Below are 12,769 nucleotides of genomic sequence, written 5' to 3'. Positions count from 1 at the left end.
TTACTATTATTTATCGCTGATATGAAAGATAAGTTCAAGTGATGCGTTTTAACATTCAGAACGAGCGTCGGGGCTCTTAACCAAAGTTCCCGGACAGAAGATAGTATCATCTATAGGCACTAAAGGCACTTAGCATCTATGAATGGGTTAGGTACTATAGTGATAGGTACTGTCTGTTTAACATTTTACTTCAGTGGGCTAAAATAGTCTTAAATAAATCTACTTTGAAACAAAAGTACACACCTCACACACATGGTTTTGGGCTGAAAAAAATACCTGTACCATGTCAGATATAGAGGTGACATATATTCAATTTTGACTTTGCATCCCAATATTACACTTTATATACATCAAAGAAGACTGAAATATAACAAAACTGTTTGACATAGAAACACCTGATTTTCATCAATTTAATGAAATTATGAAAAATCTGAAAAACATTCCACCCATGAGGCCAAAGAGGGTGCTTTTGGTCATTGACTGCAGGAAAGGGCTATATACTCCCTGTGTTTCTGAGATGGATAATGTTAGAAAGAGAGTGCACATCAAGATCACTGTGAAGGAGGGGTGTAAGGGGCATGCAGCTGTCTCCTTCATGCCACAGAACCCAGACAGGGTGACCTCCATTATGTAGTGGAAGCGTCCTGGTTGAGGCCTCTTGTCTGGCCCAGTGAAACCATCTCGCTCGCACCATAAACCGTGGGACATTACTTGAGGTGGTACTTATAGTCCAACACCAGGCACTACCATCTCGTGTTTGCGTGTGTGTGTGCCAATCCCTCTCTCTCTCTCCCTCTGTCTCTGGTCCTGTACTGAGTGGTCATGGCCATCTGGCTGTCATTTAACATGGAGCATTGTGCCAAAGACTTTCTCCTGAGAGAGGAGGAAACACACTGCCAGTCCTGGCACAGAGGACTGCGTAACTAACTAACACTGCTCACAAGGCTCTAAGGGACTACTCATCCACTGCCTGAAGTCACACTGTCCCATTACCTACAATAGTGGCCACTACTCACAAAAAATGTCAATGGGACCTATTAAGTAAAGGTTAATACAATGAAAATATAGTAAAGGGAAGGGAAAGGGGGATACCTACTCAGTTTTACAACTGAATGCCTTCAACTGAAATGTGTCTTCTGCATTCCCAACCCCTCTGAATCAGCAATGATACTTATCACACTTTATCATGTGTAGTACTTACATATAGGAAGGGAAACGAGGAAAATGGGCCACTTCAGGATAATATTATTAGATGCACCTTCAGATTGTTTTGCCTTGGTTGTCTTTGGTTGGTCTGGTTTATCTCTGGTAAACCAGACAGAGATGTGTTTATGTCACGCCCTGACCATAGAGAGCCCTTGTGTCTCTATGGTGTAGTAGGTCAGGGCATGACTGGGGGGTATTCTAGTTTATTATTTCTATGTGGGGTTCTACTTTATTATTTCTATGTTGGTGATTTGTATGATTCCCAATTAGAGGCAGCTGGGAATCGTTGTCTCTAATTGGGGATCATATTTGGGTAGCATTTTTTCCACCTGTGTTTGTGGGGTATTATTTTGTGTTTTGTGTTTCTGCACCACTTAGTCACGTTTCGTTTGATGATTTATTGTTTTGTGCGGTTCACTTAAATAAAATATGTGGAACCCAGATCACGCTGCACGTTGTTTCGAGTATGCTTCCAGTTCGTCCGACGAGCGTGACAGTTTACAGTAATTACCCAGCCAGTCCTGTGTGTTTCCCAACAGATGTAGAATAGAGCATTCCCAGGCCAGTCCCTTGACTCTGACTCACACTCTATGTGTGATGTACAGTCGTGGCCAAAAGTTTTGAGAATGACACAAATATTAATTTTCACAAAGTTTGCTGCTTCAGTGTCTTTAGATATTTTTTGTTACTATGGAATACTGAAGTATAATTACAAGCATTTCATAAGTGTCTCAGGCTTTTATTGACAATTACCCTTCTTTTTCAAGACCTCTGCAATCTGCCCTGGCATGCTGTCAATTAACTTCTGGGCCACATCCTGACTCATGGCTGCCCATTCTTGCATAATCAATGCTTGGAGTTTGTCAGATATTTGTGAGTATTTGTTTGTCTACCTGCCTCTTGAGGATTGACCACAAGTTGTCAATGGGATTAAGGTCTGGGGAGTTTCATGGCCATGGACCCAAAATATCGATGTTTTGTTCCCTGAGCCACTTAGTTATCACTTTTGCCTCATGGCAAGGTGCTCCATCATGCTGGAAAAGGTATTGTGCGTCACCAAATTGTTCCTGGATGGTTGGGAGAAATTGCTCTCGGAGGATGTGTTGGTACCATTCTTTATTCATGGCTGTGTTCTTAAGCAAAATTGTGAGTGAGCCCACTCCCTTGGCTGAGAAGCAACCCCACACATGAATGGTCTCAGGATGCTTTACTGTTGGCATGACACAGGACTGATGGTAGCGCTCACCTTGTCTTCTCCGGATAAGCTTTTTTCCGGATGCCCCAAACAATTGAAAAGGGGATTCATCAGAGAAAATGACTTTATCCCAGTCCTCAGCAGTCCAATCCCTGTACCTTTTGCAGAATATCAGTCTGTCCCTGAAGTTTTTCATGGAGAGAAGTGGCTTCTTTGATGCCCTTCTTGACACCAGGCCATCCTCCAAAAGTCTTCGCCTCACTGTGCATGCAAATGCACTCACACCTGCCTGCTGCCATTCCTGAGCAAGCTCTGTACTGGTGGTGCCCCGATCCCGCGGCTGAATCAAGTTTAGGAGACGGTCCTGGCGCTTGCTAGACTTTCTTGGGCGCCCTGAAGCCTTCTTCACAACAATTGAACCGCTCTCCTTGAAGTTCTTGATGATCCGATAAATGGTTGAAGGTAATCATGTTTGACAGAGGAAGAACAATGATTCCAAGCACCACCCTCCTTTTGAAGCTTCCAGTCTGTTATTTGAACTCAGTCAGCATGACAGAGTGATCTCCAGCCTTGTCCTCGTCAACACTCACACCTGTGTTAACGAGAGAATAACTGACATGATGTCAGCTTGTCCTTTTATAGCAGGGCTGAAATGCAGTGGAAATATTTTTGGGGGATTCAGTTCATTTGCATGGCAAAGAGGGATTTTGCAATTAATTGCAATTCATCTGATCACTCTTCATAATATTCTGGAGTATATGCAAATTGGCATCATACAAACTGAGGCAGCAGACTTTGTGAAAATTTATATTTGTGTCATTCTCAAAACTTTTGGCCACGACTGTATGTGTAGCAGCCGTAATTTAGGGATCTCCTATAGGTAGAGAATAATGTCGACGTATACGCTGATTCGGTGAGTGAGTTTATAAGAAAGTGTATTGGAGATGTTGTACCTACTGTGACTATTAAAACCTACCCTAACCAACCAGAAGCCGTGGATAGATGGCGGCATTTGCCCAAAACTGAAAGCGCGAACCATTGCATTTAAACATGGAAAGGTGACTGGGAATAAGGCAGAATACAAACAGTGTAGTTATTCCCTCCGCAAGGCAATCAAACAAGTGACATGTCAGTATAGAGACAAAGTAGAGCGCAATTCAACAGCTCAGACACGAGATGTATGTGTCAGGGTCTACAGACAATCACAGACTACAAAAGGAAAACCAGCAATGTCACCGACACCGACATCTTGCTTCCAGACAAATTAAACACCTTCCTTGCCCACTTTGAGGACAATACAGTGCCACCGAGGCGGCCCGTTCCAAGAACTGTGGGCTCTCCTTCTCCGTGGCCGACGTGAGTAAGACATTTAAACATGTCAAACCTTGCAAGGCTGCTGGCCCAGATGGCATCCCTAGCCGTGTCCTCAGAGCATGCGCAGACCAGCTGGCTGGTGTGTTTACAGACATATTCAATCTCTACCTATCCCAGTCTGCTGTTCCCACATGCTTCAAGATGGCCACCATTGTTCCTGTACCCAAGAAGGCAAAGGTAACTGAACTAAATGACTATCGCCCGTAGCACTCACTTCTGTCATCATGAAGTGCTTTGAGAGACTAGTCAATGATCTTATCACCTCCACCTTACCTGTTACCCTAGATCGACTTAAATTTGCTTACTGCCCCAATAGGTCCACAGACGATGCAATCGCCATCACATTACACACTACCCTATCCCATCTGGACAAGATGAATACCTATGTAAGAATGCTGTTCATTGACTATAGCTCAGCATTCAACACCATAGTACCCTCCAAGCTCATCATTAAGCTTGAGGCCCTGGGTCTCATCCCCACCCTGTGCAATTTGGTCCTGGACTTCCTGACGGGACACCCCCAGGTGTTGAATGTAGGAAACAACATCTCCACTTCGCTGATCCTCAACACTGGGGCCCCACAAGGGTGCGTGCTCAGCCCCCTCCTGTACTCCCTGTTCACCTATGACTACGTGGCCATGCACGCCTCCAACTCAATCATCAAGTTTGCAGACAACACAACAGTAGTAGGCTTGATTACCAACAACAATGAGACAGCCTACAGGGAGGAGGTGAGGGCAGTCAGAGTGTGGTGTCAGGAAAACAACCTCTAACTCAATGTCAACAAAACAAAGGAGATGATTGTGGACATCAGGAAACAGCAGAGGGAGCACCCCCCCCTATCCACATTGACTGGACAGCAATGGAGAAGGTGGAAAAGTTTAAGTTCCTCGGGGTACACATCACGGACAAACTGAAATGGTCCACCACACAGACAGTGTGGTGAAGAAGGTGCAATAGTGCCTCTTCAACCTCAGGGGGCTGAAGAATTTTGGCTTGCCAAATAAAACCCTCACAAACTTTTACAGAAGCACAATTGAGGGCATCCTGTCGAGCTGTATCACCACCTGGTACGGCAGCTGCTCCGCCCATAACCGGAAGGCTCTCCAGAGGGTGGTGCAGTCTGCACAACGCATCACTGGGGGCAAACTACCTGCCCTCCAGGACACCTACAGCAGCCGATGTCACAAGAAGGCCAAAAAGATCATCAAGGACAACAACTACCCGAGCCACTGCCTGTTCACCCCGCTACCATCCAGAAGGCGAGGTCAGTACAGGTGCATCAAAGCTTGGACTGAGAAACTGAAAAGCAGCTTTTATCTCAAGGCCATCAGACTGTTAAACAGGCATTACTAACACAGAGAGGCTTCTGCCTACATTCAGACTTGAAATCATTGGCCACTAATAAATGTATCACTAGTCACTTTAGTAATGCCACTTTAAAATAACATCAAATTGATCAGAAATACAGTGTAGACATTGTTAATGTTGTAAATGACTATTGCTGCTGGAAACGGCTGATTTTTAATGTCAACAATGAAGAGGCGCCTCCGGGATGATGACCTTCTAGGCAGAGTTGCATAGAAAAAGCCATATCTCAGACGGGCCAATACAAAGAAAATATTAAGATGGGCAAAAGAACACAGACACTGGACAGAGAAACTCTGTCTAGAAGGCCAGCATCCCGGAGTCGCCTCTTCACTGATGTTGAGACTGATGTTTTGCGGGTACTATTTAATGAAGCTGTCTATTGAGGACTTGTGAGGCGTCTGTTTCTCAAACTAGACACTCTAATGTATTTGTCCTTTTGCTCAGTTGTGCACTGGGGTCTTCCACTCCTCTTTCTTTTCTGGTTAAAGCCAGTTTGCTCTGTTTTGTGAAGGGAGTAGTACACAGCATTGTACGAGATCTTCAGTTTCTTGGCAATTTCTCGCATGGAATAGCCTTCATTTCTCAGAATAGGAATAGACTGACGAATTTCAGAAGAACGTTATTTGTTTCTGGCCATTTTGAGCCTGTAATCAAACCCACAAATGCTGATGCTCCAGATACTCAACTAGTCTAAAGAAGGCCAGTTTTATTGCTTATTTAATCAGAACAACAGTTTTTTCAGCTGTGCTAACATAATTGCAAAAGGGTTTTCTAATGATCAATTAATGATGAACTTGGATATGCTAACACAACGTGCCATTGGAACACAGGAGTGATGGTTGCTGATGATTGGCCTGTGTACGCCTATGTAGATATTCCATCAAAAATCTGCTGTTTCCAGCTAAAATAGTCATTTACAACATTAACAATGTCTAGACTGTATTTCTGATGAATTTGATGTTATTTTAATGGGCAAAAAATTTGCTTTTCTTTCAAAGACAAGGAAATGTCTAAGTGACCTAGGCACAGACATAGGCACAGACACATGCATACACACACATGATAACACGCACTATACACACACGTACACATGGATTTTGTGTTGTAGATAAGTGGTAGTGTAGTATGGGCCTGAGGGCACACACTTAGTGTGTTGTGAATTCTGTAATGAATGTATTGTAATGTTTTTAAAACTGCCTTGGCAGCAGCTAATGGGGATCCATAATAAATGCAAATGCAAATACAGAAATGTTTGGCTACTCTTTATATTCCTTTAATGAATAACTTGAACCTTGGTTATGTAATTATATCAAATGCACTTATAATTGGAGAGGCTTGACTACAAATAAGTCATGTTCATTGAATTAATTGAATCCATGGTCCATCAGTTTTATTTTGATCCTAAACATAGTTTGACCCATAATAGTGTCTGAGTTTCAGGCCACAAACATGCAGTTCTGATTCTGAACTGCCCATGTTGGCCAATGGGGGGCAGCAGTAGATGGTTACCACACAGAGCGTGTCTCATTTGTTGGTTGGCTGGGCCCTGGGTTGCCATGGTAACTGCAGACTTGGCGGTGGTGGCTGGAGACACAGAGGGCAGTGTTGAGCTGAGAGTTAGGAGCAGAATCCTAATCAGCAGCTGAAAACTGTCACACACATTCATACACACACACTGAAACACACTCCGAGCAGTCACACACACGGTCACACACACACACACACACACACACACAATATAGGATTAGATCTATAATCATTCTTCAACAGAGGCTTTAGAAGAAGACTGATACACTCTCCTGAAACTGTAATCACCAAGCATTTAATTTCCCCTAGCATGATTGACACATGATAGTAGCGAATTAGAGTGATGCAAGCTCATGCAAAGAACAAGGCTGCCGGTTGTTCAGTTCAACCCTCCGCTGTTGTTGCAGGTAGTAGTGCCATATGTCTTTCTTCTCTTGTCAGAATGTTGTGTTTTAGAAGAGAGCTGGAATATAAATATCTTTCTTTAGAAAAGCACTTTCTCTCAATATGTGTGTGTGTGTGTGTGTGTGTGTGTGTGTGTGTGTGTGTGTGTGTGTGTGTGTGTAAGTGCGTGTGTCAGCCCCTGTCTTAGCCTACTAGATGGTAGAAACCACAGTGTCGTGCAGCGTGCCCCTCCCCCGCCCCCTGAATAAGACAGTGGATGCATAGCTAGATCCCAGGTTATGTAATGTTGACTGGAGCCGTATAATAGTATGTGTATAATCCACTCTTATTTGGGTTAAATCCATCTCTGTGTCAGAGAGTGTGTGTACTGGCATCACACCCCCACGCCTTTCTCTCACCCCTGCTCAGCCCTCCACAGTGTGCCATATTCCGAGGCTCATATTCACTGACCTTCATTCACCCCAGCAGAGGAGCAGGACCTTCTCAGTCCACATAAGATATCTCTCAGATTTCACTCAGATCTCCTAGAGGCCCCAGAGGAGTAGTTTTACTGTAATGAGGACCAGTATCCAGTGTTAAAACCTCAGACAAGCTTTAAAATGACCCAGTTTATCATCTAGCGCCATGCTGCTTTTCAATCGTTCTCATGCCAGGATAAAATATGGTAGTGCTTTTGGGTGTATTTTGTTTCCATTGGCTGTTGTAGCGCCATGGTCCTCCCTGGTATGTGTATGATTGCTGTTTTTGTCTATGGAAGAGTGTTGTTATCACTGAGAAAACAGATTGTGTGTTGGATCTGATCTGTTCATGTTTTTCAGGGAGAAGCAGAGACGTGTGTTTGTAGAAATGTCTCTTTGACCTCTGTGTGTTCCTCAGCTCCTTCTTATCTGGGGCAGTGTTCTTAGAGGAATTTGCCTCGGCTTCCCTCTTCATCACTGATTAACTAATTGTCTGTCAAATACGGGATCAGAACAATCATAAAATATCCAAATATCAACATCTCTTGTGTTTGTGTGTGTGTATTTCTGATAGATAAATGTTAGCAGTGGTCACTCCTGTGCGTACAAATGTGTACAGCACTTCTCTGTGTGTTTATCTCACTCACTCACTCACTCACTCACTCACTCACTCACTCACTCACTCACTCACTCACTCACCACTCACTCACTCACTCACTCACTCACTCACTCACTCACTCACTCACCCTCACTCACTCACTCACTCACTCACTCACACTCTCTCTCACACACACACACACACACACACACACACACACACACACACACACACACACACACACACACACACACACTGTGTTTGTAATAATCCCTGTGGTACATGGCTATGGCTGTAAATTGGAAATATTAAATATTTAATGACTTCTTCATTGATGGAGCATGACACCTGGGCTACCCGCCCCCTCCCTGCTCTGTGCCTGCTCTGTGCTAGCTCTCCCCAGCCAAAGGATGGGTTCTGTAATGCCTAATGCTAGTCCCCACCCAGGGATACTACTGGGACTCAGGGTTTAGGGAAGGAGATTGAGTTGCTGAATGTTGAGTATTTTGCATGAGTGATGGTATATGACATGAATAAGACTATTTTGATGATAGTGATTATGATAACATGTTTTATACCTATGATATCTAATTTACTTGTATTAGATTTGTATTAGAGGAGTAAAGGATGACAAGGATGTACCCATTGACGTGTGTGTGTGTGTGTGTGTGTGTGTGTGTGTGTGTGTGTGTGTGTGTGTGTGTGTGTGTGTGTGTGTGTGTGTGTGTGTGTGTGTGTGTGTGTGTGTGTGTGTGTGCATGGATATGTATTTGTGCCATCTTGTATTTCTGTTTGTATTGTCTGAATGCAGGCTGCTTGCCTAGAAGGGACCATAATGATGGTTGTCAGCACTGGCTGGTTGCTAGGTAACAATTACCTGACTGCTTTGCTCGCACAGAATTACACAGAGAGCTGTGTGTGTAGGGGAACGGAAAAATACAGAAGAGCAGGCTAGCTGCTGGTCAGTGTTTCCACTAGAGTGAAAACCTCTGTTTCAGATTCTTACCTTGACAACATGTAATGGTCGTATTTCTATGGGTTTACACTACTTCCTGCAAGCAGAGTTACCTGAACCATGCATAATATTGTTGTCTATTCTGTGGCATGGAATGGTTCACCTAATTTGATGATGTTCCCAATGATGCTGTGTTTGTGAGGACTCCTTGGTGCTCACAAACACTCATTGGTATATCTTTATAGGTCAGGGGTTGTGGGTTTTATATTGGTAAGACTGAAGTGAGTCTGTACTGTCAGTTATGAACAGGTGGGTTCGGATGGACATTGACAAATGAGGGTGTGGTCTATGGTTAAGCTGTCTGTGTGTGTGAGTCCATGGGAAGCTGAGGTGATGCAGGGCCACAGGGCTGTGTGACAGATGTCTGCCTGTCTGGCTGTCTGGCTGTCTGGCTGTACCTCAGGGCTACTGGGGACAGCAGGCTTTTGTTCCCAAATAATCTTGTTTCCAACTAATCAGGTGGGCAAAAAAGAATCATGACCTCAATTAGTTGATAAGTTCTAATCAAAATATGAATCGATGAGGAGTTGATTGGCTGAATCTCAGAATGTTCAAGTGGCTAGCACCAAGTGCTTAGTATATACTCTCAAATGGTGAACATATTTTTGCATACTACCAAAAACTTTCAACATCAGCCATGTAAAATACCACATTTTCTTTTGAAAATGCTGACATATAAAGCTATTTTATTTAATATATTTGTTCATGTTAAAGTGGTTGTATAATAAATTTTTTTACAATCTATACACATAGAAGAGTGTAATTTCAGTACAGAGGCAATATCTATTAAGCAGCTTCCATCATGGTCAGGGGTCTGTGTGGAGAGACGCTGGCCAAAGCCCTCAAAATGGTTGGCCAGCTCCCCAGACATGGATGATATATTTGGAGATCATTAAATGGTCCTAAACGAGACCCTGGCGTGAGAGAAAGCCCTGGCCATCTGTCCCCATTGTGACTCCTCTCCTTCTGGGAAACTGACTGAACTCTCACTGACTCTCGCTGACTGAACCTGGAAGCTCTAAGCCAATCAGGGAACTGTTGTTCTCAATTACCTCAGCCCATCTCTCTTGCTCTCTGTCTCTCTCTGTCTTCTCTCTCTACTTCACCCTATCTCTGTATTTTTCTCTTTTCTCCTCTCTCTCTGTGTCTGTGGGTGAAGTTGATTCCTCATGGTGGGGTCAGTCAGCTCTGTGGCAACTGAAATGCATTGATGAAGGAGGCCACACTGGGGTAGTGAGACTGAGAACGCTGGGCAGTGGCATAGCTTACTGAGCACAAACTATATCTCCTTTATAATAAAGGATTGCATGCATCTATCATCCCATTTGCGTAGTAGCGGAGGCGTTGGTAGGATTTGCATGAATTGTGATTTATTTTTAGCAGGGCCCGGAATAAAATGTGCTTTTCATAAACGAATTTCATGCAATTCTACGTCATTTACATGACTTAGCATGTAAATGGGCCATTGAAGGCCGAAACGTCAATCTTTGAAACATATTTTTAATGGTGAGCAAGCGTTATGCCTTTTCCTGTCCAATTATGTCTACACATTTTTAGGTTGCAGCTCTACTCACGTTGGTTGAGCACCTTCTACTTCTTTCCATAGTCTGACACTGACAAAATAAACTTTCCACTGGCACTGACTCACACAAATGATAGAGATGGCATGAATATGCGTAGGCTACTCACCGGTAGGCTATTTTGAAAAAACAGTGCTGTTGGCAAAAAATTGGGAGTTGTTCAGAAAACATTTGGTAGCTTTACAGACAGATTCGCATTTTATTTTCAGCAGTAGGCATTTTCCAAACCCCAAAAATTATATTTGATTGTATTTTGAAATGAGCTAAAGGCCAATTATAGCTGCTGTTCACTGACAGCAGCAACCATAGAAACAGAATCCATAGAACAGACAAGCCCATTCAAGTCAGGACTGGCAGCCATTGTGAGTTTACCAGACAAATTGCCAGGTTAGAGGTTCCAAGACCCTTCTATGGATTATATTTCTATGGCCGCAACACAACAAGCTGTTCACGCTTGCTGCCCAAATTGTGTGGTATTATCATGATACTTAGGTGCTGATATGATATGTATTGCGATTCTCACGATTCTATATGTATTTGGTACTGGGATTTTATTACGATGTTATGTTTCAAACATATTGCTCACTATATGTCTGCTGCAGAGAGACAAGAGAGAGCATGAGAAAATGAGTTTTGATCAGTCAGGGGGAAAAAAGTGCTGAAAACAAGGCTCACTATTTCAAAAGAAGGAGGACAAGCTGGATAGGATGAAAAACACCAGCGTTTTTGTGCCGATACAGCCGACTAGCACTAGCTAACGCTACCTACATAAGCATTTTTTTATTATTATTATTATTATTATGATTTTTTTTTACAAATTGATGCTTGGAGTAAAAATATATAGTCCAAAAATAATATTGCTATATGTTACTAAATAGATTTTTGCCCCCATCACTAGTGCTGCTGCACCTCCAGCACCCTTACTTCATGTGGCTATGGTGCTGCTTGTGAATCCAAAAGAAGCCAAAGTAAATGGTTATTTGGTAGTTGTCATGTAATTACCATTTGAACATGTTGTTTCCTGTTTAACAACACATATGGCATGACAACAATAGTCAGAGTAGTTGGCAGCTCGAAGACCAGTCATGCAAAAAAAATGTATGTTTACATTTGCTATGCAAATCATGTAATAGGAAATATGAGGCGTAACCATTGTTCCTGTGTGGTTTCCCTGTGCAGGTAACAAACTGAACAAGGACCTGAAGCACTACCTGAGCCTGAAGTTTCAGAAATACTCTCTTGACCATGAGCTCCAACAGACCATCAGAGCTAACCTCTACCGCCACGCTGTGCCTTGTGAGTACATCATCTTCAGCATCATCTTCCTCCTCCTAAAACTCCTCATCATCCACACAATATTCCTTCTCCTTCGCCTTCTCTTTCATCCCCACCTCTTTCCCTCTTCTTCCTCATAAGATTCCTCCGCATTCTCTCTGAGTCTCCTCCTACTCCTATTCCGTCTCCACCTCCTCCGCATCCTCTCGGTCCACCCATAAAGTATAAGTGGAACCTATTGACACAAACAAGCCATTCAGATGTAATCTAATAAAATATTTCAGTTTTTTGGAATACCAGTATTATAGTGTAAATACTGTAGTATTACTATATTTAGATACTATAGTATTCACTGTAGTGTTTTTGTGGACATGACTGTAGTATACAGTAATATTACTTTAGTAATTCATGTAGGGTTTTTCCAGACATTACTGTGGAATTTTTGTTTTATTATATTTGACATTGAAGTGGGGACTTTCTCCTTGAGGAAACCTACAGGACAAATTATCAGAACTCAGGATAAGTCCCAGATTCAGACAGCTAGAGTCACAGATGTTTATTGAACCAAACAGGGGGCAGCAAAAGACAGGTCAAAGGCAGGCAGAGGTCCGTAATCCAGGGCAGGGTCAATAAGGTACAGAACAGCAGGCAGGCTCTGGGGCTCAGGACAGGCAGAGGTTCGTAAATGGGTCAGAGTCAGGCAGGTACAGAAGAGCAGGCAGGTTTGGGGTCAGACCAGGGAAACTAGGAAACAGAACTTGAGAA

The 12,769-nt window shown here is 43.1% G+C and overlaps 1 protein-coding gene across 9 annotated transcripts in view; it reads left to right on the top strand.

Moving 5' to 3' along the window:
• Positions 1-12,769, top strand: part of LOC106571865 (membrane-associated guanylate kinase, WW and PDZ domain-containing protein 1) — a 233,759-nt gene that overhangs the window by 72,051 nt on the left and 148,939 nt on the right. For all 9 annotated transcript variants that reach the window (XM_082961974.1, XM_082961973.1, XM_082961969.1 and 6 more), the window contains exon 2: positions 11,909-12,025. In XM_082961974.1, the coding sequence (XP_082818100.1) occupies positions 11,909-12,025 (117 nt within the window). The remainder of the gene's footprint in view (positions 1-11,908; positions 12,026-12,769) is intronic.

This window comes from Salmo salar, chromosome 15 (assembly GCF_965601325.2).
Source record: "Salmo salar chromosome 15, fSalSal1, whole genome shotgun sequence".
NCBI classification, from domain to species: domain Eukaryota; kingdom Metazoa; phylum Chordata; class Actinopteri; order Salmoniformes; family Salmonidae; genus Salmo; species Salmo salar.
This window is presented reverse-complemented; position numbering and strand designations above follow the sequence as displayed.